We start from the raw sequence: 27,959 nt of genomic DNA on the forward strand, positions 1-27,959 counted from the left end.
CAAAACGAGTCTTTCAGTGTCTTAGGCTGCAGCCCCCTGGCTAGAGCCCTCCCCTTCTCCCCACTCTGGCTCCCCACCCTCTCATCTAGCCCAAATACACCCTCTCCCAATTGCCGACCCCACATCCAGCTCTCTGGCTGTGGCTGAAGTTAGAAGATAACTACGTCAGGATGTTGGACATGAACTCGTTGAAGCGTTTGGAGTACTGCTCAGGGTTCACAGTTGAGATCTCAGCTCCCGCCTGTAACACACAAAAGACTGACTCAGGTCAAGTTCCTTGGCCCCAATCAGGAAACATCTGATAGGAGCCTGGGTACTTGCCACCCAGTATTGGCATAAGAAGGTTGGTGGTTCAAATCCACCAGCCGCTCTGCAGAAGAAAGACGAGGCAATCTACTTCTGTAAAGATTTACCACCTTGAAAACACAACAGGGTAACTATGAGTGAGCATTGACTTGATGGCAGTGAGTTTGGGTTTTTATTTATTTATTTACTGGCATAAGAAGGAGCTCTGGTGGTGCACTGGTTAAAGCATTCGTCTGCTAACCAAAACATCAATGGTTTGAACCCATCAGCCACTCTGTAGAAGAAACATGAGGCAGTCTGCTTCTATAAAGATTTATAGCCTTGGAAACTCAATGGGGGTCGCTATGAGGTAGAATCGACTCAAGGGCAGAGAGTTTTGTTGGTCTGTTTTTTTTAATTGCCATAAGAACTGGATGCTACTCTCCAGACTGAGCAGGCCACTTCGGGAGATAGTTCACATGTCTCAGATTTGCTCTGGCCTCACTCGCCTGATTCACAACTGCAGGCCCAAGGCCACAGAAATAGGAAAGAGACAGTGGGGGAGGTAGGGGAGGCTCTGGATCTCTGTGGGAGCCCTGTTTGAAGAACTGCAGACTGAAGTCCATGGGGAAACAGGCCTATGGGGAACAGTCTGGGCAGGTAAACAAAGCTACTATCTGCTGCTCAACAAGATGCACAACATGCCTGGCAACCCTGGGGGAGAGGAGCTGGCGGGTTCAGGGCCCCCAGGGCCAAGAACTGGGGGAAAAACAAGTTGGGGATGTCAGCAGCTGGGCAGGGAGGGGGTGGGGTGTAGGCGGCAGAGAACACGAGGCAGCACAGGCAGCTGCCCTTCCCCATCCCCGTCTCGGGTAGGAGGGGTGAGGGGAGGGTCTTCTTAGCACAGGAGACCTGGGCCACCCTCCCGGAGGGGCTGAGGTGAGCACAGGAGCTCAGACACCACCCAGCTGGGCCGTGCCTAAAGACAGAGCTCACCCCATGTTTCACGGTTTTGGCAGCATGTGCAGCTTTCTTCTTAGCATCATATGGCGTGAGGATATCAATGATGGCCATGAAATAGACCTCCTTCTTGGGGGCACCTGGAGCAGGACAGGGAGCAAAAGAGTGTGAATAGGTGCCAGGGAGAAGAACAGAAAGTAGTGTGGGTCACACCCATAACCCCTCAGATATGAGATCTGTATCTGTTCCTGTAATTCTGGATCTGAGAAAAGAAATAACCCCCTTCTCAGATGCTTTCATAGCTCTTATCTTATTTGATCTTCATAGCCACCCTATGGGGTAGACATGACAGCACTTACAAGGTTTTATCCCTCCCATAAACCACAGAAGTACCAGGCCTCATCATCTAAGATGGGCAGAGAAGGGAAGAAACCTCAGAATAGAGAGTTATTGGGGGGACCCAATAAGGGAGCCTGGACGTAGAAAGAGACCAAAGTCAGCCATGACGCAGGTAGAGGCCAGACACCCACAGGCACCATTTCAACAATGGGCCTGAAGGAGGTAGGATGGGGGTTGGGGTGGATACAGGGTACAGGCTTCTACTTACTTTCATGGCTCTTCATGGCATAGACATCAACAGAGGGGTCGAATTCCCCAGGGCCAAAGAACCGAGGGAAGCTGAGGAGGTTGCCAGGGCTATCTGGAGGTGTGCCATAGGAGCAGAGCAAGTTGCCCCCCATCCCGTCATTGTCACACTCCTCGTCCTCTGCCCGCTCCTCTACTTCCATCTCTTCCTGCTCTGCCCGGTCCACGTCATGAATGCCCACCAGCAGGCTATAGTCCATTATCTTCAGCTGGGCCAGGAACTGGGGTGGGATTGGAGGAGGGAGGAAAGATGAAAAGAAGTCATGGGACAGCTGAGTGGCACCTGGAAAGAGGGAAAGCCCATTCCTTTCCACTCAATTCTACACATAGTTCTGAGATCCAACAGACAATAAGACATCAGAGTCTCTGTCCTCATTGAGCTCAGTGTCCAGTGGGGAAGACAGTTTTTCAACAAGGGCAAGAAACTATGGGGGATGACAAGAGGGAAGGTTTCCCTGACGAAAGGAGTTGAGAAGGATGAGGATGAGAAAGAAGCCAGTCAGGCAAAGGCTGCAAGAGTAGAAGCAGAAAAAGCACAGCAGGAAGACAGAGCAGCCCATAATGGTCTGGGATCAAGAGAAGCCATGGTGACTTTGAAGAAACCAATAATGGAGTGTTCCATTGCAGAAGAGGCTAGAGAAATGGATGCAATCTATCAGGGTATTTCAAAAATAAATCTCAACCCGGTATGAGTCCTAAACCCAACTGAGTAGGCTGGGACTAGGACTTTTTTATTATTAAAGATGACAGAATAAAATAGAAAACATTAGAGTGTACCACATGAAGTAAGGGTAGAGAGTGTTTCCCTCGTGTATATTAGGTTGCAAGGTAAAATGTACTTCTTACCAGGGGTCACAAAGTTTGCAATTGAAAAAGTATGCAATTCAGCTTACTTATCAATCAGGGTAAAGATAAGAGGAAAAAGAACACACCACATAAAAGTGGCAACCAGAGCCAACCAACTTTCTCAAGCCCATCCCTAAAGGTCAAAAGAGGCTATGTGGTCCAGGGGAAGAAAGCTGGACCCCTCCAAGGACCATGTGACTTCCCCCAGCTGAGCCAAAGCTTTCTCATCCATAGAGTGAAGGCTGGGAACAGAGTCTCAGGTCCCTTCCTCTAGGTTTTCATAACTTGGAAGAGAACAGGGTGTGGGAATGATACTGGATAGGAATGATCAACCTGCATGTCAGCTTAAGTAAGGTCAAAGCACTGGTCCAAATTCTCTTGTGAACCAGCCAGCCAGCCACCACTGGCCACATACCAGGCATCAGCCTTCATCACCAACTAACCCTGTAGTACCAGGGAACTGCTGGACTAACCACTGTGACTAGGGGATAAAGTATAATAGGACCAGAGTAGCTCTATGTGTAAGTCCAGAAAACAACTGAAAGCATAAGCCTTCATGACAGGAGATCAGCAGAACCTCCTCGGCAGAGAAAGGGTGGGAGGGGCCCTTCTGGATGAGGCTCTGAAGGCCTAGGGAGAAGGGGCTGGGGTCCCAGAAGAGAGAGCAGCCATGAACCACACCTCCTCCTCTTTACCTGAGAACATTTACAAATTAATATGCAAGTGAAAACAAAGGAATTGAATAACTGCCATAAATTCTTCTGAAAACCAGAGTAAGGAGAGAGGGAGAAAATGCAGGAGGAGAAAGACTTAAGACAAACTGAATGCCAGAGTATGGAAGACAGAATAAAGGCGTGACACAGGTGAGTATGACTAAAGAAAAGCTTCCCAGCAAAAAGAAGTTTGTAGGGTTTGATAGTCAGTGAGCAGACACCAATTTACTAAAACAGGAGGAGACAGAGTTATCAGATGATCCAGACAACGTAGTCACTGTTCAGCATGTGTCCCCTGAAGGAGCAGGAAGTCCCATTACAACCAGAAGATTGCTGGGGAAGTGATGCATCAGAGCCAGAGAAGGGCCTGGTTAGCTGATCTTCCAGGCTGCTGTCCTGTCTCTCCGATGGTCTGACGCCTCCCACACTGCAGGGACACCACTAGAAGGTGAGTGTGGTGCAGTGAATTACTTAATACGGCTCTTCTAGCTACGGTCTTTGTGACTCCCACAGATAACTGGGTGGAACTGTGCAGATGTAAGGGGCTTGTGGCCCACCACGGGAATTGTACAGCTTGTTAATAATGTATATAAGGTACATGGCACCCTTGTGGAGGCGGGACTGTACTAGTAAGGTGTATGGAACCCTAACATGGGGATGGGTCCGTTTTGCTTAAAATGAGCCACCTCAGAGGCAGAAAGGGGGGAATCTCACTACCATCAAGAAAGAAAAGCATGTCCTTTGGATCCAAGATCCCTGTGCTGAATTTCCTTGACTCAGGAGACATCAAGAGCTGTAATGCTTTTGTGAGCCAGCGAGCAGAGCAGTAGAGAATAGGGCAGCAGAGGCAGCAGAACCAAAAGACTGGCTTGAGACAAAGCAAGGGGCTTCCTGAGAAAGCCGAGTGCCGCTGGGCAGACTTGCTGGCGGAGTCGGGTACCTCTCTGGGCACCTATCAGCAGACTTAAAAGAGCTCTGCTCTTCTACACTTCCCTGAGTAGGGACAGAGGTCGAGGCCGGAGAGAAGCGTGCATGTGGCATGACTGGGAAGAGGCTGTTCTGATGGAAGAACTGTATCCTGAGTCACTTCCGATCCTAAATTACAACCTATTACTTTACTAAGGAATCCCGTAATTGTGACTAGAGCCTGTGAGTTCTGTGTGGACACTAAATGAATTATCAAACCCAGCAGAGAAGCAGAGTGCCATGGGAGAGACAGCTGATATCAGAATTGGTAGAAAAGTTGGAGGGTGGCAGCCTGTCTGATGTCTGTGTCAGGAATCAGCCTTGGGCTGTTGATGCTGATGGTGATTCTCTGTCCCCCTCTGTGAGGTTAGAGGTCACACAACATCACCCTCATGCCTTTTTTCAGTGAGTTAGGAGGGAAGTTTTAAGATTTGGGGATGGTTTAGTAAAGAAGCAAAGAGAAAGTTCTCCAAATTGAGTTACAAAGGCTCTACTGGCACAAACTGTGAAACGGGATGCTCATTTGGACTAGCTAAGTACTCCTACTGCCCAGATCACAACCCTTCCTTTTATCCACACAACTAAGATATAACAGAGTGTCCTTAGGGAACTCTCCTCCTTCTAGAAGGAGAGACAGATATTAAGTAGTAGTTACACGGTTAATTCATTACAGTGGTGGTAAGCGTTACGAAGGAGTACCTGCGTGGTACAAATGGTTCACTTGCTAGGCTGTGAACCAAAAGGATGGAGGTTCGAGTGCACTCAAAGGTGCCTTGGAAGAAAGCAGTGAATTCAATTTTTCTTAAAGGGGCTCTTTCTCAGAGTACAACAGGGGCCCCTGCCGACCAAGGTGAAAATGAGGCTTAGTTAGTACCTCGACATCCCGTTTCAGTTTCTCCAAAAAGTTCTTTTTACTCTCCTCTCCCACATGCAACTTCTGCCCTTCGTTGAGGAAGTCATTGTCTTTGAATGTTGGCAAGTCCTTGGCCTGGGAGAGCAATAACAGTGTTAGGGTGGGTAGGCCTGACTCATACACCCTGAGAGTAATCTGCTAGGGCAATGGTACAGGAAACAGAAGGGTCTTCAGCATACCTGCCAATCAACAGTCTGACACAGAAGGTTACAGTCCCAGGGTCTGGGCAGGCAGGAAGGCAAGTATGTGACATATACTAGATGATATGGACCGACCAAAGCCTTCTTTCCTGCTGAGCCTGGAGTCCTGCCTCAGGGCTCAGGCAGCCACCAACTGATCCAAGATGGACTATGAGATGGAAATGAACTCCTATCCTTCAGGACTAGGAAGAATCTAATAAGGGCGAAGGTAAAGGACTAGAGACCAAGCCTGGGCACAGGCTGAGGGCAGGAGGGTGTCTGTGACTGAGGAGTTCATGTTGACAGGTCACATGTCTGAGGGAGCTGGACTAGGGGCTGAGATGGGGAAGGGACAGGAGGGCCAACAGAAACGTTTCTGGTTCTAAGCAACCCACTCCAGACTTGATCAGCAGTGGTCTTAGCGTACCTTCTCCTTGTCACTTGCTTCTCTGGCAACAGTAGAACCCTGAAAGGAATAAAAGCCATCAGGAAAAGTGCCCCAACCCAAATTCATTGCTGTTGAATCAATTCTAATTCATAGCGACCCTACAGGACAGAGGAAAATTGGCCCATAGGGTTTCCAAGGCTGTAATCTTTATGGAAGTAGATTGCCACATCTTTCTCCCATGCAGTAGTTGGTGGGGTCAAACTGCTGACCTTTCAGTTAGCAGCTGAGCACTTAACCATTGCATCACCGGGGCTCCTAGTTGAAGCACAGTTGAGGCAAATTCCATGGATTGAGAAAACACACACCAGTCTTTGAGGAGCGCCAGCTGGTGAAATAGAGCAGGCTGATTAGATTGCTAGAGGGGCCAGGAGGTAGCAACTTGTTCATTTACTCAGTCACAGAGCATTTACTTAAAGAGCTCTATGTGCAAGATCTGGTAGCATAGTACCTAAGGCACTTGACTGCTAACCAGAAGGCTGGCAGTTCAAACCCACCAGCCACTCCTCAGAAGGAGGATGGGGCAATCTACTTCCGTAGTGATACTGCCTCGGAAACCCCAGGAGGGGTCGTTGTGAGTCAGATCTGACTCGATGGCACATACAACAACAACATGTGCAAGATACATGTTAGGTGCTCAGGAAACAGGACTGCACTGGAGAGATTCAGTCCCTGTTCTTAAGGAACTTTCCTCCTCCTAACTAAGGAGACAGACATTAAGAAATAATCACACAATTAATTCATTATGGTGGTAATGCTAAGCATAACAAGGGAGTCCCCAGGTGGTGCAAACAGTTAATGTGCTTGGCTGCTAATCAAAAGGCTGAAGGTTCAAGTCTATCCTGCGGTACCTTGGAAGAAAGGCCTGGCAATCTACTTCTGGAAAATCAGTGATTGAAAACCCTATGGAGCACAGTTATATCCTGCTATACGTGGGTCGTCTTGAGTTAGAATCAACTTAATGGCAACTGGTAAGCAGTACAAGGAAGAAGACAGGATACTGTGTTTGCAAAGGAAATGTGGGAATCCTAACCCCGACACAAGTGGGTGTGATCCCACTGGGAACAGGGCTTTCTTTGTCATATTAATGAGGCCATACTGGAGAAGGATGTAACTTAAGCCAATCTCTCTTGAGATTGTAAAAGCAGCAGGTAAGACACAGAAGCAAGCAAGCACAGATGCAGGGAAGATCCACACCACATGAAGATCACCAAGGAGCCAAGGCACAGAAGCTGAAGAGACCAGGACTTTCCCTCAGAGCTGGTGCCCTGAATTCAGATTTCTAGCCTCTTAGACTGAGAAAATAAATTTCTGCTTCTTAATGCTATCCACTTGTGGTATTTCTGTTATAATAGCACTAGGTAACTAAGCCTTAGAACAGATAACATGTGGACCTGGTCTGGACTGGAGAGGGGCAGTGGCCAAGGACTACTTCCTGGAAGAAGTGATATTTGAGCTGAGCTCAGAAGGGTAAGTAGGAGTTATATGACAGAAGGTAGGGGTGGGGAAGGCTGCAAGGGGAGGGGCAGGGCTGTTGAGTCAATTCCAACTCATATTCCAGGCAGCAAACACAAACGTGTGAAAATCCTGGGGAGGAGAGGGAGCACAGGCACCGCGGGAATGGCCAGGAAACCCACCGCCAGCTGCAGCACGGAGCACGGGGGAGAGTGGCCCAAGGGGAAGCGGGGCAGGAGCAGTTCCTTAGTTTGAGGGCAGTGGAGCGTTGTGGTTCAGAGTCACAAGTGTGTCCCTTCATGCCCAGAGACACACTTGTGCTATCAATCAACAGGGGCCTGGATGGATGCCAGCGTGAGTGCATCAGCACAGCCTGTCCCCATACTGCTACCTTTGGTGTACACATCCAACTGACAGGAGTTGAGGGCATCAACTGTTACATAAATATGGTACATTTAGGGTTTAAATAGCCTCTTGTCACTGTTACTTGGACTTCAAACAGCCTTTGGTCCACAGGAAATATCAACTCCAGGGACACCTATCCATTCCAAAACTATGGCTCCCAAAAACAAAACAAAATAAAACTATGGCTCCCAGTTATGTGGGAATTGGGGCAGTGGCCCCTCCAAACCTCAGGTGGAGGACAGTACAGAGTTGGGAAACCAAGAGCCTTTTACCTTGAGGTCATACTTGCGATGTACAGTGAGCCGATGGCTGAACACATTCCTTGTAACCACCATATAGGTCTCCACACCATCCACAGTCAGGCGGTACATGCCCAGGAACTGTGGCAAAAGGGTGTTGCCATGACACTCCACTATGAACTAGAATGGAAGGAGAAGAGGAAAGGATAAGGAACGTATGTAGGTGCTAGAGATGGGTGGGGTCTCCCCAGTCTGAAATACTCTCCGGCTCCTTGAAATGCTAACTTCCAGACCAGTGTTTTTCATAGTGGATCCTCTGGCACAACAGGGTGTGATGGTGAATATTACATGTCAACCTGGTGAGGCTATGATTCGCAGTATCATGTAACTATCCCCCATTTTGTGATCTGAAGTAAGTAGAGTTTCCTTGGGGCATGTGGCCTACATCCAATATGTATGGACATCGTGGCAGAGCTTGCTAGCTCTTGATCCTGCATCCAACTCATCATGTCTGACCTCTGAGTCTTGGGACATGAGTAGCAGCTTGCTGCCTGACCTGTACGTTCTGGGATCCATCTGCTCCTGCAACCTGCAAGCCAGCAGCCTTCTGTGTGACTCGCTGATGTTTGGATTCATCTGCTCCTGCAACCACATGAGTCAGGAGAAGACTCCAGCCTAATGCCTGACCCATCAATTTGGGACTTGACAGCACCTACAACTGTGTGAGCCATTTCCTTGAAAGAAATCTCTCCATATATATTTATAGGAGCCCTGGTGGCACAGTGTTTAAAGTGTTCAGCTGCTAACTAAAAGGTTTGTGGTTCAAACTCATCAGCCACTCTGTGGGAGAAAGTTGCTAACAGTCTGCTTCCACAAAGATTTACAGTGTTGGAAACCCTCTGAGGCAGTTTTACTCTGTCCTGTAGCCTCGCTATGAGTCAGAATCGACTTACATATTTTGGGTTTATGTATCTGTATGTACATATATATATATACACACACACTTCACTGGGTTTGCTCTTCTAGAGAACCTACAAGAGCTCCTCAGTGATACGACAGGTAAGAGCCATCCTCCCCTTTACCACCAGCTGGCATGGCACAGAGAAAGGTAAGCTCAGCAGGCAGTACAGAGCCCCTTTGGTTTCATATTACTCAGATTCCATCTATGAATTTGTTTGAAATAGGATTTGACCACAGGGGAAAAAAAAAAAAAAAATCAACCGATCCAGGCCTTGCTTCTCCCCTGCTGGGCAGCAATGCAAGCCAAAGGCAGCAAGGAGATACAGGAGCAAGATAGTGATTTACCTGCCTGGGAAGACAGAATGGCTCTCCACACCAAAAACTTCCCAGGCTACACCCCAGTGCTTTCTGCAATAATTCCAGACCAGAAGTTCCCCACACCACTTCTCAGGTGCCCCAGAAACAAATCAGCTTCTCTGAAGACTCAGAGCAGGCTTATGACAGGCACTCAGATGGTGCCACACTAGTGTCTGCTTTCCCCACAGACAGGTTCCAGATGAGCGGAGAGAAGGAATGGGGAAAGCAGCAAACCTGCCGAGCTGATAGGGCCTCCTTCAGAAGGAATGAAGCAAGTGCCAGAGTTTGAAAACATCCCAACTCTGATAGAACAGCTATTCAGCTGGGACTGAGTCAGCAATGTGCTTTCATTTCTCCTTTTTTCTTTTTCACAAAGCAGGCATTTCACCTTACAGATCAAAGGTGTCAGGGAAGGCCAACTGCTTGGTTATTAGGAGGCATCTGCATTACCAGAGGAGCTAAGGTGGTGCAGTGGTTAAGGCATTTAGCTGCTAACCAAAAGATTGATGGTTCGAACCCACCAACCATTCCACAGGAGAAAGATGAGGCAGTCTGCTTTTGTAAAGATTTACAACCTTGGAAACCTACGGGGCAGTTCTACTCTGTCCATCAGACCAACAGAGTTGCTATAAATTGGAATCGACTTGATGGCAGTAGGTTTTGGTTTGGTTTGGCCATTGCCAGAGGGCAAATCCCTCCCTAAGAACCTCCACTTGGGGTTCTACTCCCCCTTTGCCAGCCCATCCTCTCTACTGCCCAGGCTTGGGACTCACCATACCTGGTGGTATTTCTTTAGGATATTATGCATCTCAGCCACATCCTCACTTGACACAGTCTTGATGACAAAGCGCCGGTCATACGTGGTGAGGAAGCGTGTGCCACATCGGCCCTGGCTGTCACTGTTGATGGGGGCGCTGCGTGTCACTGAATTCTGAGGGACCAAGACAAAAGCAGACTGGTCTTGGGAGGGGAACAAGAGTGCTGACTTACTCTGAGTCTTCTCTTATGGGCAGGATTGCTTTAAAGCCAAAAGTACTGAGATGGGGGATTCTCAGATGGGACCTTATCCACCCTTTTCTCATGGGAAGTTCACATCCCTCCCAAAAATCTTCTACAAGAGTGGCAAGAGCTGTTCTTTACCACATGCTCCTAACCCCAGCCTGGATGTGAACAAGCTTCCTTTCACTCTGATCCCAGGGCACTGCCCTGCAAACTAAAACTCTGCCTAGATGTTGGGGCATTAGGTTCTACTGCTGACCTTCACATGTACTGTAATCTCAGGTGAGACATTTAATGCCTCTATGCTTAAGTTTCCTCAACTGGAATGCAAGGAGGTAGGTGGAGCTAATTTCCCTGGTTCCCCGGGAGTAACAAAGCAGCAGCTTAGGAAATATTTAAGAGATCCACAATAAAGGAAGCAACAGACAGACATCTCTTTCCTGTACAGGCCCTGATACCGGGAAATTCTTCCCTCAGGGGGAAGGTGTACCTCATCTCTTTGCAGACACCTTTCCCTTACCTTAGCCTTGGGCTTGTCTATGCAGGGCTATGAGGCAGTTTGGGGGAGCTTTTCTGGTTCTGTCCCTGCTCTTCCTCAAGGCCCCATTCCATTAGGATCAGAGAACAGAAGCCTCAAGAGGGAGGGTAGGGGAAGGTGTGTAAACCAAAGGGATGTGTTCATCAAGCATACGCCATGAGACCTTTGGGAGGCAAGGCAGAGGGAGAGACCCCAAATGTCCCTGCTGAAGAAATGCCTCCTCTCCAAGCCCTCCCCCCTTGCTTCCTTAGGCTCCTGCTCTTCCTAAAACCTTCCCAAAACCTGGCAGAGAAGAAACATCTGAAGTGTGTGTGTGTGTGTGTGTGTGTGTGTCAGGGGGGTGCTCTGAGAACTCCTCACAAAGGGGCTAAATTATAGGAGCAACCCCCTTCCCCAACAGGGTGTTCTCCAAACAGAGTGCTGGGTAGGCAGTATAACTGAGTGTCTCTCTCTCCTAGCCTGGCCCTTCTACCAGGAAGATTTACATGCTACAAGCCCAACTGGAAAGTATGGTTCTATCCCCATAGCATTTTCTAACTCTACAAACCACTGGTAGCTCAAGAGCATAGTGTCTCCTCCCTGCCCCCATTTAGGAAGTGAACACAGTCAACTGCTCAGAGGCTTAGAGAAGTAGAGCACAAACACTGAGAAGATGTGGTTAAATGGGCAAGCAGAGGGGAAGAAGCCATAGAGGAGGAAAGAAGTTCAAGCAACTTGGAGTTCCAACAGTGGTGAGAAGTCTTCAGAAAACCTCAAACTCCAATCAGGTCGTGGAGGAACTTCCCAATACCTCTCAGACACAGGAATCTAAACGTTCAAGTCCCTGGCATTCTCCTCCTTCTCCCATATCTCCATCTCGAGGACAAGGACAAAATACCTGTAAATGGAGGTCCTCCAGAGTAGGACAGAAAGGGGAAGGAGATTCCCAGGCCAGGCCCATTCTGCTTCTTGTGGACGGACTACTCTGTCAAAGGTTTACTGGGAGTGGAGTGGGAGCAATTAATGGGAATATTTAAAAAGATGTGGGCATCAATTTTAGATTTCACTAGTCTGTGCACTTTTCCCCACAGATAACTGAAAGTCAAGTTATATTTCTTATTGTTATAAAGGTGAAAAAGAAAGTTCTCCCACCTTCATCACCAGACTATCTGCCAGAAGAAGAAGGTCTAAGGAGAGGTACTAGGTGGAGAAGTAACAGAAACCATGAACTGTGAGTCAGGCTATAATTTACTTGACACTGGGATTGGTTCCACCCAATAAACCAACAGCTTCTGGTTCTATCGATCCAGTCTTATGACATCACCATCCCCTGTAGGGAGCAGCTGTCCTGCCATGCCTATCCCCCCCTCCCATCACCAGGATAGGGGACAAGTTCAGGAGGTGACACTCATACCTGGCAAGAGGTTACACTACCCTTGAAGTCTTCCTTTTCTAATCTGTCTTATCTGCTTTAAGAGGCCTCATCTTTTGCTGGCAACAATTCTTTTAAGTCAAACTATGAAGGAGAAGGGTTCTTCAGCCTAGACTGGGAATGTCAGACTAAATTGAAGCAGCTTCCACAGACTCCTGTCCCTCCCACCACTCTCCCTCCCATGGAGAGAAGTTTGAGCTTGTGAGGCATCATCAGAACCACTTCTGAGGCCCTTGCCCCTCCAAGAGCCCACCATATTCTGCAGAGAGACTACCTGGGGCTGGAGCTGATCATGACAAGAAGACACAGCAAGAGAATGGCAGATACTTCTTTTTTCTACTTGTCCTGTGGCTTCCTGACCCCATCCCACTCCCTAGTCCCTCCAATTTTGCACAGACATCCCCCATACCTGGTAATCCTGATCATCAATCCCAAACCTCTCCCGGAGATTTCGGAACACCATGGGACAGTACTCCTTAAATTTAAAGCGACTGGGGAGGTTCTCCCTAGGGAAAAGCAGAGAAATATCTTTGTGAACTTCTCACTCATCTGAATTCTTACATCAGAATTTCACAAAGTGTAGGCCACAGAACACCCGGATCTGGGAAGCCTGCAATGCTTTCTGGGCCCCAGAAATTCTGGAGGTGGATCTGGGAATCTACATTTTTTAAACACACTCCAGGAGTTGCTGAAATATATCCAAGTTTTAAAACTTTATACTTGTTGTGTTCACTTTGGGGGGCACAACTGTTTCATGCTCAGCTACCACTGCAAGGTTGGCAGTTTGAGTCCATTAAGAGATTCCCTGGGCGAAAGGCCTGGAGGTCTACTTTTGAAAAGCCACAGGCACTGCAACCTTATGAAGCACAGTTCTTTGACACACACACACGGGGTCACCACGAATTGGAAACTACTCTGCGGCAATTGGTTTGTGGATGTGTGTCCACTTTATAAAATTAATCTAGCTATGTGGTGTACTTTTCTGTGTGCATGTCGGCCTTCAATAAAACTGCCATTAAAGAAAAAAAGCCTCACCTGCTGAGAAGCAACACTGGGCATAGACCCCCAGCCCACAGCACTGTTAACTTGCTATAGGTGGGTGAGGGGGTGCTGCATATGAACATTTGCTCACAGTAGCCTGATTGCTAACTTGAAAGACTTTTCTCAACAAAGGGCCCCTCTCCTCCAGGGATGTTCCTATCGTAACAACTTGAAGACAGTTGTTTACATCCAGGAAGCTCTGCCCTCAGCTTCCACTAGGATGTAGGAAGAGGGTGTTTGAGACTAAAGAGGTCCTCAGTCAATTGACTAGGATCCCATTTTTTCACAAAGCCTTGTTTGCTGGCTGCTGGCAACAATCTCCACTCTTCCATGTCTTTAGCCAGGCACAGACTCCCAGAAGGGAATCACCTTAAAGTGATTCCAGTGATTCCTCCAAGTCCTCTATCTTTACAATTGCTACTCTGCTTAGGGAAGCCCTTTCAGAAATATGTCTCTCTGGCTCCAGGATAATAGACTTCAAGGAAATGAAAAGAAATGGCCTCTCATGAGGTTTGGGGTCCAGTCTGTCTTATTTATCCTTGTCTTCTAGTAAACAGTAGTCTAATAAATAGCATAAAAACATTTGTTGAAAGGACAAAAGAAATAAAGAAAAGAGAGGTTACGTATCTTTTTTAGGCCAGGATGTTAAGGTGGTGGAACTTCACCAGAGGCCACAGATGCTGCAACAGGCAACAGGTTAACAGGTGTTAACGTGCTTCCATAGCCCTGACCTCTGGGATGGAACTACCTCTGAGACAGAACTACCTCTGAATCAAGGGCTGCCTCTCCTTCCATAGGTGGCCACTTGGCAGCTAAGGAGACAGACAGCTTCTAGAATAAGATGTTATTACTTACTACGGCAGAGAGAAGCCACTAAGGGATGTTCTCCAATCAAGCTTCTCTTCTAGGCTAACAGTGACATGTGGGGATGATGGGACAATAACAAATGGAAAAGGGATTCAAATGCAGAAAGGAGAAGGGTATGAGCAGCAAATGGTTCCTGGGTGACCCATAGCAAAGCCTCCAAAGGGTTTAAAGCAGGCCCTCTGAGTGTGCCAGGTGAGATGGCTGCTGGCACATCTCCAATAAAATCTGAAACAACTTTCAAGACAGCTGTTAATCTAAGAAGTCACAAAGCCCCAAATGGGAAAATCATCTAGTGCCCTTGGGCACCAGGCTCAGCCTGGTGTTCACAAAGACTGGAAAAAATAGCAGCTTGGCTGCATCCCAAGCCAGGAACATGCCCGGCAGCTTCCTGCATCAGACAGAGATCGAGATAGGACCACTGCTGCCAGCTGCATCCTAGATACCTCAGTTCTTGGGCGGCTCACTTCTATTTGAGCTGGCCCTAGATGAATCACCCTGGGCCCAGTCACATGCCCCAAGAGACACTGAAGGAAGGCTGATAAAGGAGTGAGATGACAAGGGGTAGAGACACAAAATGAATGCATTCCTGAGCCAGTTTATCTGCTCTGTGATCCAGGTGTTGCTCTTACGCCCTGCCAGGCGTTGGTTCGGTCCCCATCATGGATGAGGCTGCAGGGCAGTGCTTCAGACTGGTTCATTCTTGTGACCTTCTGTTGAGAGTTTGCATTTCCACCCCAGACACACTGAATCAGAATCTACATTTTACCCAGATCCCCAGGTGATTCTTACTGATACATTCTTATGTATTAGAATCTAAGAATGTCATGTATAAGAATCTAAGAATGTTATGTATAAGAATCTAAGAATGTATTGGTAAGACTCACCGGGGGATCTGGGTAAAATGTAGATTCTGATTCAGTGTGTCTGGGGTGGAAATGCAAATTCTCAGCAGGGGATCAAACCCAAGAAACCTGTTTGCAGCCTTGCTTCACAAGTTCACTGTCTCTGGGAAAGGCCTGCCCACAAAACCTGAACCCACTCAGCCTGCAACTTACTTATTGAAGAGATGATTGTCCACCTTGATCTTGCTGTAGGCTTTGAAGTCATCTGGCATTAGCATGACAGGGACTGGGACATTGCTCAGCTCATTGATCTGCAAAGCAAGAGGAAAGTAAGGTCCTCAGCCAGGAGACTGCTTGCCTCAGAGAGAAATTTTTAAGAGGGGTACAATGCAGATGCCACCATCTTGCCAAAAACATATACAGAAGTTCCCTCCCTCTGAAGGAAGATGGGGCAATCTACTTCCATAGTGATACTCTCTCAGAAACCCAAGGAGGGGTTGCTATGAGTCGTGTCTGACTCGATGGCACATAACAACAACAACAAGTTCCCTCCTGGTCTTAATTTCTGCTGGTCTCTTTAAGGAAGTCCTCAACCTCATCTCTACCTATTTAAATTCTTTCCACCTGATAAGGTCCAGCTCAAAAGGCACCTCTTCCAAGAAGCCTTCTATGATTCTCTAGACCATAAGTGCTCTTTCTCATCTTGGCATTCCTGAAGCATTGTTTGTATCCATGTTTTGATCACCTCACAGCTTACCTTATACTGTAGTTAATACACCTCATAGCCCGGTGACTATAAGCTAGTCTATTACTGATCTTTGTAAAGCAAAGATGATCTGATTTGGGGGCTCCACAGTACTTGGTACCATGACTTGTATATGGCAAGTAATAAGTTATCAAATGCAATAATAAAGGGATGGATGAATAAATATCACTCCACCTAAGTGGGTATTAGGAGCTCTGGTAGCATAGTGCCTAAGGCACTTGACTGCTAACCAGAAGGCTGGAGGTTCAAACCCACCAGCCACTCCTCGGAAGGAAATGGGGCAATCTACTTCCGTAGTGATACTGCCTCGGAAACCTAAGGAGAGGTTGCTGTGAGTCGGGTCGATGGCACATAACAACAACAACAAGTGGGTATTAACTAAGGACTTTGAGTATCTGCATACAAACTGCAGGTTGCTTAAGAAATCAGCTTGGTGCTCACACACACAAAAAAAACCTGAATGGGTTTGTGGGAGTATGTAACTATTATCTCCAAAGTAAAGGATTAAATTTAAAGTGGGGAGAAGAGGTACACATCTGACCACTGGCTCACTCTCTCCTGATACAAGTAGAGTCCAATTCTCACGTTAAGCCTTATGGTGAACTGGGGAAGTTGGGGCAGGAGCCCTGGTGGCGTAGTACCTAAGGCATTTGACTGCTAACCAGAAGTATGGCGGTTCAAACCCACCAGCCATTCCTCAGAAGGAAGACTGGGCAATCCACTTCCATAGAGATACCGCCTTAGAAACCCAAGGTGAGATCACTATGAGTTGGATTTGACTCAACGGCAGTGAGTTTGGTTCGGTTTGGTTTGGTTTGGCTTGGGGGAGTTGGGGCAGGATGCCTTGCCCTTACTGCAAACAATCCTTGTCACTGTCCTTCAGGGAGCTGGATCCTGAGTAGGGAGCTGGGTTTCCATTGGTGTAGAGCTGAGAGGGTGAATGCTCCCCTTCCTCATTCACAATTTAGTCAATTAGTGGTCTGATTAGCCACAGATGTCTTCTCCCATAGCAGCAGAATATATGACGTTTGATCTCAACCTAGCTGCCACCAGTGTATCCAGGATTCAGAGAAGAAATCTTAGCCCTGATTTAATGGATGGGGGCAGGAGGGCACAGCCTGTGTCTCCCAAATACTTTCTTTGCAAATCCTATTATCTCAATGAGGCCCTGTGTGGCAGTGAAGGAATAACCTAAAACCATTAGGACTCCTCCAGGAGCATAAATGGGGGAAATGGCATTTAATTTGCTGCCTCTTTTATGTTCCAAACATTTTTTCTTTAGAAATGTCAGTGAATGGAGGAAGTCCATGCTAATGTAGCCACTGGGCTTGGGGAATCATACCTTCCTCAGGGGGAAACTAAGGAAGGGGTAAGAGTGTGTATGTTCAGGGCCGGGGCGGGGCAGTGGGGTAGTATTACAAGTTAGCAAGGGGGCAGGGACCCAATAAAGTGCTGGCAAAAACTGACTCGTACAGACATGATTACATATTATATGATTCCGTTTGTATGAAACTCCAGAACAGGAATCTACAGTAAGAGAAATCAGGTAAGAGGCTGTCTCGGTTGGGCTATGGGGGAGTACCATAAAGAGACATCAAAGAACTTCTTAGGGACACAGAAATGTTCTTTATGGCGACTAGGGTAATTGTTAGGAGCTCTGGTGGCATAGTGCCTAAGGCATTTGACTGCTAACCAGAAGGCTGGTGGTTCAAACCCACTAGCCACTTCTCAGAAGGAAGGCTGGGCAATCTACTTCCGTAGTGATACCGCCTCGGAGCTATGAGTTGGATCCGACTCAACCACAGTGAGTTAGTGCGATTGTTATTTAGGGTAGGTACATTTTTCAAAACTCATCAGACTGTACATTTAAAACGTGTGCATGTTATAGTATGCAAATTATTTCTCAATAAGTTGATTTTCAAACTTCTAACATCCAGGGCTGTGATGCTTTCCATTGGCCAAACCCTCCCAACAGCTGAAAAAGCAAAACGGGAAAAACCAAAAATCAAAAAGTCAGCAAGCCAGTTCCCATTCCAAGGGATGCTCACAAGAGACCCTGATTGTTAAATCTGTGCCTATGGAGGAAACCATTCCACTCTCTCATTTCCCTGCCAACAGAAGCAATTCATAGTGGTAATCCTACTTCCTATTTCCTGGCATATCAAGCCTGGCTCTGAGAGTTAAAGGGGAAATAGGGACAAAGAGCTCTGAGAGTATGGCTTTACACTAAAACATTATAGTATCTGCTACAAATCCAATCTAGGTTAGCCCAAAATCTAGACTTGGTGCCCAAGTCAGGTATTATTAATGGGGGAACTAGAAGAGACTACAGTACTGGCTTGAGAGGGACTAAGTGTCAGGAAGAATTCTTCTTACAGGAGCTATTCAGGAATGCTCCATGCATTCACTCTCTGTATCCCCTGGTGCAGCATAATGTGAATGGCTAGAAGTTGGTCAGCTTTTAGTACTCACTTTACCTCTATTCTTGATTATGTAACCCATTAGCAGGAAATGCTAACTTGGAAAATACATACCTGAACTAGACAAATTCATATGAATTTACTTCTCATTTCTACTGGGCATATGTAGATGATTCTCTAGGGATTGGCTATATGTTTGTTTGTTTGTTTTCTGTAAAGCTGTGCTATATTTTATAGCCCCAGAGAGGTCTATTTGATTTCAGTTAAACAAATACTTATTGAAATACCTACTATGTATTCCATTATGTGTTAGGTATGTGCATGGGAGGAGTAAGACATAAGGGGGGGGGATGTGTTGTACACACAAAACAAAGAAGGGGCCTTACATTCTCATCAGAGAGATGAGACAAACACACGACACAAGGAAACTCAAAGCAGTATACAGTTAAGTGAGAATACAGGGATACAGACATTGAGAACAGCTGAGGTTCAGAGCTGGGTAAGGTTAGAATGATGAGAGTCAGATTTCTGTGTCCCTCACACATCAAGCACACACAGTGCATCTAATGACACTGGTAGAATCTATGACAGGACCATGTTACACTCCTGCTTAAAAATCTTCATGGCTCCTCATCAAGCTCTGGATAAAGTTTTAACTCCTTGGCCTGGCATTCAAGGCCTTTCATGATCGTCTCTGACTCTGCCAAACTTCTATTCAATTCACTTCTATTCAGTGTACCGAGGACTTTACTGCCAGTGCCATGCTACAAGCTGGGAATAAACTAACAAAACAACACGGTCTCAATTTGGCTGGGAAAACAGACAACAAAAAACTCCAATATGATATGATGTGTGCTGAAATTGAATTTATGTATAAAAGAAGATGGAAAAACTTATCAGAAAATGATCGCTTCTACCTGGGAGTGGCAGTGAACCAGCTGGTTGCTAGAGGAAGCTACAGAGAAATATACTTGAGTAAGGCCTAAGACAGGGGGAGCTCTGGTAGCATAGTGGCTAAGACACTTGCCTGCTAACCAGACAGCTGGCAGTTCAAACCCACCAGCCACTCCTCAGAAGGAAGGTTGGGCAATCCTACTTCCGTAGTGATACTGCCTGGGAAACCCAAGGAGGGGTCACTATGAGTCGGGGCCGACTCGATGGCAAACAACAACAAGGCCTAAGACATAGCTCCCCAAACAGGTGAGAGGAAGGGTATTATTATAGGCTGTAGAAACAGTCACAATCAAGCCTGACAGTTGTGAAAGTACAATGTCCATTTTAGGATGGTGAGTATTGGGGGGAAGGTAGGGTGGCAGGGTAGGGATAGAGCTAACAGGGTGGGAAATAATACTGCAGAGATAGGTGGATGGCCTAGCATATTATAAATATTAATAATAGTCACTTCTATTTATTCAATGCCTCTAAGTGGTTAATGCTTTATGGTATATTATTATATATCCTATACATTATGTATAGGTTGGATAGCTCTGGTTGTGTAGTGGTTAAGGCATTTGGCTGGTAACCAAAAGGCTGAACTCATCAGCTGTTCCACAGAAGAAAGGTGAGGCAGTCTGCTTCTGTAAAGATTTACAGCCTTGGAAATGCAATGGGAGTCATTGTAAGTCGGAATCAACTCGATGGCAGTAAGGATGTATATTCTATTCTGTACTGTTATTTCTAGTACTTAATAATTACATAAGGTATTATTAATATGATTTGCAAAGGGGGTTCAGAGAAGCTGAGTATCTTGCTTGAGATCATACAGATGGTATGTACAGAACCAAGATTTGATCCCAGGCTTGTCTGGTGCCCAAACCTGGACTTTTTATGCTGTGCTGTGCTATGCCACCCTTTCTCTGGAAAGCTACCTTGACTGAGGTCATGTTTTCCATTCCTTGTCTCTATACTAATGATCCTGCAAGGCAAGTCTTATGCCTATTCTACAGAAAATGAAAATGAAGCTCAGAGAAAAAAATTACTACTCCAAAACCATACCACTAAAAAGTGGCAAAGCCTAGACTTGAACTGAAGTTTGTTCACTATGAGAAGTTTAGACTTGACTATGTAGAGAATGGAAAGCCCTCTCAAGTTTTAAGCTAGGAATTCACCTGATCAGATGGGTAACACAGAAAGGTAATTTTGTACCAATCAAAATCAAGTAAGGATAGAAAACAGTGAAGATACCGTTTATGGGGCCATTATAACAGTCTAGGTTATAAACTGTGACAGCAAGAATAAAAGGGAAAAACTAAGAGAATAATATAATGACACTCTGTGGGCAGAATACATAGGAAAGAAGGACATGGGGATAAGGTAACTACAGGAAGGAAGTGGAAGAGAGAGATGCCGATCTTACTGGAGATGAAAATTCAGGGGGTTATAATCAACGTCATCAAGCAAAATGTGCATGAACTGCTATATGGAAAATGAGCTTGCGCTGTAAATTTTCACCCAAATCACAGCAAGGGAAAAAAAAAAAGATCACAGCCTTGGAAACCCCATAGGGAAGTTCTACTCTGTCCTATTGGGTCACTATGAGTCAGGAATAACTTGAATTAATTACACATTTTTATATTACACATCCTTATATTCCAAACATCACCTGCACTTGGGTAATAACTTGTTTACATGTCTGATTCTCCACTAGGTGATGAGTTCCTGGAAGGAAGAGATCCCATCATACCCTTTTTAGGTTGGGCAATCTACTTCTGTAGTGATACCGCCTCAGAAACCCAAGGAGGGGTTGCTATGAGTCGGATCCAACTCAACAGCAGTGAGTTTGGTTTTTTAGCACAATGACTGGCACAGGGTAGCTGCTCAATAAAAACTAGATGGAGGGATGGATGGAAAAAAGGAGGCAGCTGGCGACTGAAGAATGAACAACACTAGGATAAATAAACAAAAAAAGACAACAAGGTACTGTGACTATGCCAATGGTTCATGGTCTGGAGGAGAGGGAAAGAGGATTAAGGTTAGCTATGAAGCAATGACTACTCTGCAAACTCTTAAATGCCAGGAAGAGAAGAATGGCTGTATTTGGTAGATAAAAGAGGAGTGACTACAAGTTTTGAAGCATGTATCACTACTAAACATTTTTATCATGGAGTCCACAGAAGAATCCCAATCAAAAGGGGTAAAATGCAGAACAGAATCTCAAATTTGCATGGAGTCCAGACTTCCTGGAGCCATGGAGGGTAGTTGAACCCCTAAAACTATTGCTACTGATCTTTAAACCTTAAACCAAAAAGATCCCTGAAGTCTTCTTAAAACCAAACAATAGTTTAGCTTAACTAATAAACAAGGTCTTCCTTGAGCATTCTGCTCTGTTAAGAACTATCTACAGGGGATCAATTAACAACATCTCAAAAGACCAGATAAGAACCTTAGGGGGCAGTCAGTATGCTAAAGAGAGAAGAACAACTCAGAAAAGGAGAGTGAGAATGGTTGCACAACTCAAAGAATGTAATCAATGTCACTAAATTATACATGTAGAAACTGTTGAATTGGTATGTTTTACTCTGTGTATCCTAAACAACAAAATAAACAAATATTAAGGAAAAAAAGATGAACAGGTAAAAAGAAAAAAAAAAGATTTCAAGCATGAAAGGTCTTGACTAAAGCAATGTTTCAGGAAGATGTGCCTTTTCTTTACTACCTAGTTCAAAGAGCCTTAGTGCTGCAGTGGCAAAGGCATTTGGCTGCTAACCAGATGGTTGGCAGTTTGAGCCCACCAGCCACTCCATGGGAGAAAGATGAGGTAGTCTGCTTCCTTAAAGATTTATAGTTTTGGTATTGGTCTCCTCTCATCTGGAGCAAAGAGTGAAGAAGATCAAAGACATCTGGAAACAATTAGTCCAAAGATACGATGGACCACAAGGACCTCAGACTCTACAACCCAAGACCAGAAGAACTAGATAGTGCCTGGCTACCAATGCCAACTGCTTGGAAAGGGTCAAATCTGAAGAATGGATAGAGTGGGAGGGAAAATGTGGAACAAAATTCAAAAACACAAAAATGACCAGAATTGCTGGTTGGAGAGAGACTGGTGGAACCCCTGAGACTATGGCCCCGGGTTACGCCCCTGGCTTAGAAACGGACTCACTTACATGGATTGGCTCTCAGCCCAACAGTAGAAAGACTTACATACAGAACACCTACCCCACGTTGATGCAGTCACCTACTCTAGGGAGATGCATCCCTTGGGTCAATCAGCCAAGAGACACCAGAGTGGTAGCACTCACATAGAGGGAAGGCTGGACAGATAGGAATGGATGGATGAGAGGGGCACAGGGAGGGGGTGATGGGGGGAGAAAATTTATAGCTTTGGAAACCCACTGGGGCAGTTCTAATCTTTCCTAGGGTCACTATGAGTCATAATTGACTGGATGGCAGTGGATTTTTTTTTTTTTTTTTACTATCTAGCATGTATCTGGGCCAATCTTCACTCTCAACAGGAGTGCACTTGTGGAATATAAACTCATTCAAATATCAGGCTAAGTACAATACGTTTGAAAGGTAAATCTGCTGTATCTCAGAGCATGTCGTTTTGGATTATCCACACGATTAACTGTGTGCACCATCAGCATAAATAATGAAGAAGCTAAACAAGCTGAGTGAGAAACAACATAGGGGCAGAAAGTTTACTCCATGCTGATCTTACTGCAGATGAAAATTCAGTCACTAGTTCTAGTCTGGTGAATTTCTGATTCCAGAAGCCTCCACTTCCCTGTGCCACCTTCATAGGAACTGTTACCCAGAAAGTATGAACTGCACATGCAGGCTTCCTGAGCTGCCCTGGGGTTCCAACAGCAGCTTCATAATAGGCTGGCCACCACTGGTGATCATTTGTCATGTGCCACCATCAGAAAACATGATGAGAAATACACTCCTGAGACCAAGGAGGTCCAAACAAGACCTGGAGCTCCAGAGAGGAAAAGCAAAAGAACAAAAAGCCAGAGGTGCCAATAAATGCACCCATGTTTTTTCTTCTGTTTAGAGCTTGGTTTTCCTTTTCCTTCTGTTTGAGCTCACTGTTCTCTGTGAGGTGGGAAGGCCTGCTGAAGCACAAATTCATCCATTGGCTTCACTGGAACAGAGTTTTAAAGGAGCTGAGCCAGAAAAAGAGGCAGGTAAAGGAAGTCCTGGGTCTGCATTAAGCAAAGAAATTGAACAAAATGGGGAAAGAATGCAGGAGAGGAACTGCGAGCAGATTTAAGAATCAATTTGTTCCTCACTCATACACAAAAATTAACTTAGAATGGATTACAGACCTAAATGTAAGAGCTACAACTATAAAAACTCTTAGAAGAAAATATAGGAATAATCTTCATGACCATGGGTTAGGCAAAGCCTTCTTAGATATGACACCAAAAGCATAAAGTGACAAAACAAACAAAAAAAAAAGGTAAATGAAAAGACCCTAAATGAGATGGACTGACTCAGTGGCTACAACAATGGCCTCAAACATGGTAAGGACTGTAAGCATGGTGCAGGAGTGGGCAGTGTTTCATCCTGTGGTACACAGGGTCGCTATGAGTCAGAACCCACTCAACAACACCTAACAACAACAGATGGGACTTCATCAAAGTTTAAAACTTCTATGCTTCCACTGACAAGGGACAAGGTTATAGTCACTTCTTGGCCATAGCCAGCTACCCAGAGGGAGCGAGCAGTTTCACTTGTGGGCTCAGGACCATAGTTGCAGGGGACATCAAGCTCAACTGTCATAATATACTACACAAAACACTATTCCACATCCTACTTTGGTGAGTAGCCACTGGGATCTTAAAAGCTTGCAAGCAGCCATTTAGGTACAAGAATGGGTCTCTTCTTGTCCAGAGCAAAAAAGGATGAAGAAAACCAAAGATTTATGGAAATAGTTAGTCCAAGCGACTGGTACACCATGCAATCCTCAGCTTATTCAACTATGAGACCAGAAGAACTAGATGGTGCCTGGCTGCCACTATCAACCACTTGGAGGGAGAATCTATGTAGGAGATCTTGATAGAGTGGGAGAACAATGTGAACAAAACTCAAAATCATTTGGGGGGAAAAAAAAAGAAAAGGGACAAGTCTGATAGAGCCTGATGGAACCACTGAGACTATAGCTCTTAGCTGCCCTTCAGGTCTGGATTTGATCCCACTCCTGTGGTTTCCAGCAACTCTGGTAGCATAGTGCCTAAGGCCCTTGACTGCTAACCAGAAGGCTGGTGGTTCAAACCCACCAGCCACTCCTCTGAAGGAAGGTTGGGCAATCTAATTCCGTAGTGACACTGCCTTGGGAACCCAAGGAGGGGTTGTCATGAGTCAGGTCTCACTTGATGACAAATAACAACAACAACAACAACACTGTGGCTTCCAGCCAAACAAAAGACAGTCATATGAGGTGAACATTTACACTAGGTAGATACACTCTTTGGAGAGAACAATCAGGGGAGAATAGAAGGGCTGCGTATGCACAGGGAGAGAGCTCAGGGGGCAGAAGTGCATGGAGGGAAAGACACAGGAAGAAGTAACTATGGTGAGGAAGTAGGAGGGGAGATGTTGCATTGTGGTAAATTGTAGTCAATGTCAGGAGACAAAGTGTATATGAATTGCTGTACAGAAAGTGAATTTGCTCTGTAAACTTTCACCCAAATCACAATGAAAAAAAAAAACAAAAAGCTTCTACGCTTCCAAACACACCATCAAGAAAGTGAAAAAGACATTCACATAATGGGATAAAATATTTGAAAATCATCTATCTGATCAGGGACTTGTATCTAGAATACATAAAGAACTCTTAAAATAAAATAAGGTAAATAATTAAAAATGAGCAAAGGATTCGAATTGAATGGCCAATGAGCACATGAAAAGATTCTCAGGATCACCAGCCATCAGGGAAATGCAAATCAAAATCACAAAGAGATACCAATTCACCAGCAATTTGCTAGCACCAAATTCATCCTGACTCAAGTCTACAATCACAAAGAGAGACGATAACAAATGTTGGTAAGGATGTGGACAAACTGGAGCCCTCATACACTGCTGGCAGAAATGTAAAATGGTACTGCCACTTTGGAAAACAGTCTGGTAGTTTCTCAGATGGTTAAATATGGACTCACCATCAACTGCTCTACAATAGCCCTCAGGTATCAAGCCTGTTTGCTCTCCATTCTCCTCTACAAGGCTGTTTTCCCAACTTCAGACCCTCTGAATTGTATTCCATCCCCTAAAACCCTGGTTTTCTCTCTTTACAAGTTCTTTCCTGACAGGTCCAATGCCTTTTGATTTCTCTAGCTCATTATGCACAAAGCATGCTGTAAGTCAACGGCTTTCCAGCCTTTCCAGCTAGCCCTCAAACAAAGTTAGCGAAGAAGGCACATGCTTCATCCAATAAGCCATGACGAGAGAGCAGGCATCATAGGTTCCTATTCATCTGCCATGCAAAGGCTTCCATCTAATGCCCACATCTCGGCAGACCTACCACCTGTCTTTCAGAATTGCAATCATCACATACACTCCCAGGAACCAGCATGCACAGGCTCGCACACTTGAACACACATTCATGTTCTCTAGCAAGACCATGATTTCCATCTGTCCTGGGACTTGGCTGAGAAATAGGACAGGGAACTGGAACCAAAGACAATTAGACTCGCCACTCACACCACGACTGCCAGTCACAGCCCAAAGGTGCTGGGCAATGAGTTGCATCTTCTGCTGTGACTACAGACATTAATCCTCTACCTGGGGCCTCCATTTCTTCATTTGTAATATAAGGGATCCAAGGTCCCTTCCAGTTAGCTGTACTACTCTTGACTCTCCAACCAATCAGTTCTCTACACAGACAGGATGCTGCTTTCTAGTGGGAAGCAGGCTGGAGAACAAAATCAAGGATTGACTTTCAGGCAGAGACATAGAGTTCATTATTCCGATGACCCAGTCTTCCTTGCAAAATTGTCTGATGACCCTTGAGGCAACAGAAAGGAGGAGGAGCAAACTCTACCGGACTAGTGGTCCAAAGCAGCTCCTACAGGTCTGTTGTTGTTGTTGTTTTTGTTGTTACGTGCCGTCGAGTCAGACCCGACTCATAGCGACCCCTCCTTGGGTTTCCGAGGCAGTATCACTACAGAAGTAGATTGCCCCATCTTCCTTCCGCCTACAGGTCTAGGGCTTATATTAGTGGTACTCCGTACCCTGGTCAGGAACCTCACTAACCCTGGTGATGACAATTAAAACAGTAAGCTGCCCATGATCAAGAAACCAATAAAGAGCTCACATGTACTTTTCTATACTAAACAGGAAGACCAAAACTTGGCTCAGATTATAATTCACCACTATCCAGCCAAATGCTTGTCTACAAAAGTTAAGTCTTGCTGGCTCTGGGCCCCTTATTATCATTTAGTCTTGTGGGCAATTTCAAGTGCTTGGAAAAATCAGAGGTAAAAATCAACAGAAAACCCAAGTCGCTCAAAACCATTAGCTTCACCTTCCTCACTCCAAACTTTTAACTGGTGAAGTTGGAGTTTCAGGTCCTTTTATTTCCTCTATTCATTCCTGGTGCTGGGGCTTTCAGACAATGAAATGGTCAGAAGGCAAAGCACAAGCAGTTGGAAAAAAAAGATCCTAAACAAATGGCACATAAACAAAGTCACCTCCCTCAAACACTGTGCTGGAATTCCAACTTCCTGACAAGGGCTGTTGGACAATCCCAAAGCATCCAGGGACCCAGGGAACCTCTCACTCACTCATCCTAGTAACCATCCAGTATCACCCCCTTCAGGACCACACAATAGAGAGTTCAGCAAATGAGAAGTCAACATCTTTGATACGAACATAACAGGAGAACACAGGAAGACACATTATTTCTACTATGAATACGAATAGCCCTTATAATCAGGCCTCCCCTTCTCTCAAATGGTTACATTCTCTCTTCTGCTTAACCTAGGGAGACCCTAGTAAAGTGTCTGTGGTTGGAAGGAGGGGTCAAGGAAGCCTTCAACTGATACAATTATCTTGTTCAAGAAGAAAAAAGGAAACCCAGACAGAATACCCATACTCAGAGTAAACAGGCCTAGTGAATGGGAAACTTTACAGCCACACCAACCAAACGACCAGAAATAGAGGAGTATTCAGGCATGCCAATACTCCTGGACTAGCTCCGTCCAGGGGCAGTGCGTTGGCAGGCGATTACAAGGAACAAGGGGGCAAACAGTGCAGCCAACAGGGTGAGCGGAGAAGAGAGGGAGCAGGGATGAAAGCGATTCCACCGCACCCAGGCCTTCCCCCTACGCTCCAGCGCCTGCCCGAAGCGAGGATACCAAGCGCAGGAAGCTGGAGGGCGGGGGAGGAGGCGTCGGCGTACCACGGAGGCACCAGGCCTCGCGTGGCGCGCAGGGAGTGCACACCCGGCCGGAACGGCGTGCAAAGGTGGAGTGGGCGTGCAAGTGGCCTGGCGAGGGGTTGCAGGCGTCACTGGCAGGGCCCGCGGGGCGAAGGCCTGAGGCTGCAGGGGGCGTGGGAGCGCGCGGGGCCACGCTCGAAGGGGCGCGTGCAGGGAAGCTGGTTACCGTGTGGTTCACCCCCCACATCAGGACGCTGAGGATCGGCTCACTGGCTCGGAATAGCTTCACTTTCTGGCACACGAAATGCTTCTTCTTGGTCTTGGTCTTGCTGGCGCTGAGCGGCGCCACCGCCACCGCCGTGGTGCTGGTGCAGTTGGACGACAT

The 27,959-nt window shown here is 46.1% G+C and overlaps 1 protein-coding gene across 1 annotated transcript; it reads right to left on the reverse strand.

The window, feature by feature from the left end:
* Window positions 1-160: 160 nt before the first annotated feature.
* Window positions 161-27,959, reverse strand: PIP4K2B (phosphatidylinositol-5-phosphate 4-kinase type 2 beta). Its single transcript, XM_007942009.2, has 10 exons — window positions 27,801-27,959; window positions 15,280-15,377; window positions 12,726-12,822; window positions 10,147-10,299; window positions 8,085-8,231; window positions 5,935-5,973; window positions 5,290-5,403; window positions 1,853-2,111; window positions 1,282-1,385; window positions 161-241 (listed from the first exon to the last, which is right to left on the reverse strand). Exons 1-10 carry the CDS (start codon window positions 27,957-27,959, stop codon window positions 161-163), a joined length of 1,251 nt encoding a protein of 416 aa, XP_007940200.1.

This window comes from Orycteropus afer, unplaced genomic scaffold (genome assembly GCF_000298275.1).
Source record: "Orycteropus afer afer isolate SDZICR_OR568_19922 unplaced genomic scaffold, OryAfe1.0 scaffold00085, whole genome shotgun sequence".
NCBI lineage: Eukaryota > Metazoa > Chordata > Mammalia > Tubulidentata > Orycteropodidae > Orycteropus > Orycteropus afer.

Bases quoted from the DNA above. Each gene is read 5' to 3' on its own strand.
- PIP4K2B (XM_007942009.2), bottom strand. From the start codon at position 27,959: ATGTCGTCCAACTGCACCAGCACCACGGCGGTGGCGGTGGCGCCGCTC. The intron at 15,378-27,800 runs GTAACCAGCTTC...CTTGCTTTGCAG, and splicing joins TGTGGGGGGTGAACCACACG to ATCAATGAGCTGAGCAATGT. The intron at 1,386-1,852 runs GTAAGTAGAAGC...GTCCTGCTCCAG, and splicing joins TGCCATGAAGAGCCATGAAA to GTGCCCCCAAGAAGGAGGTC.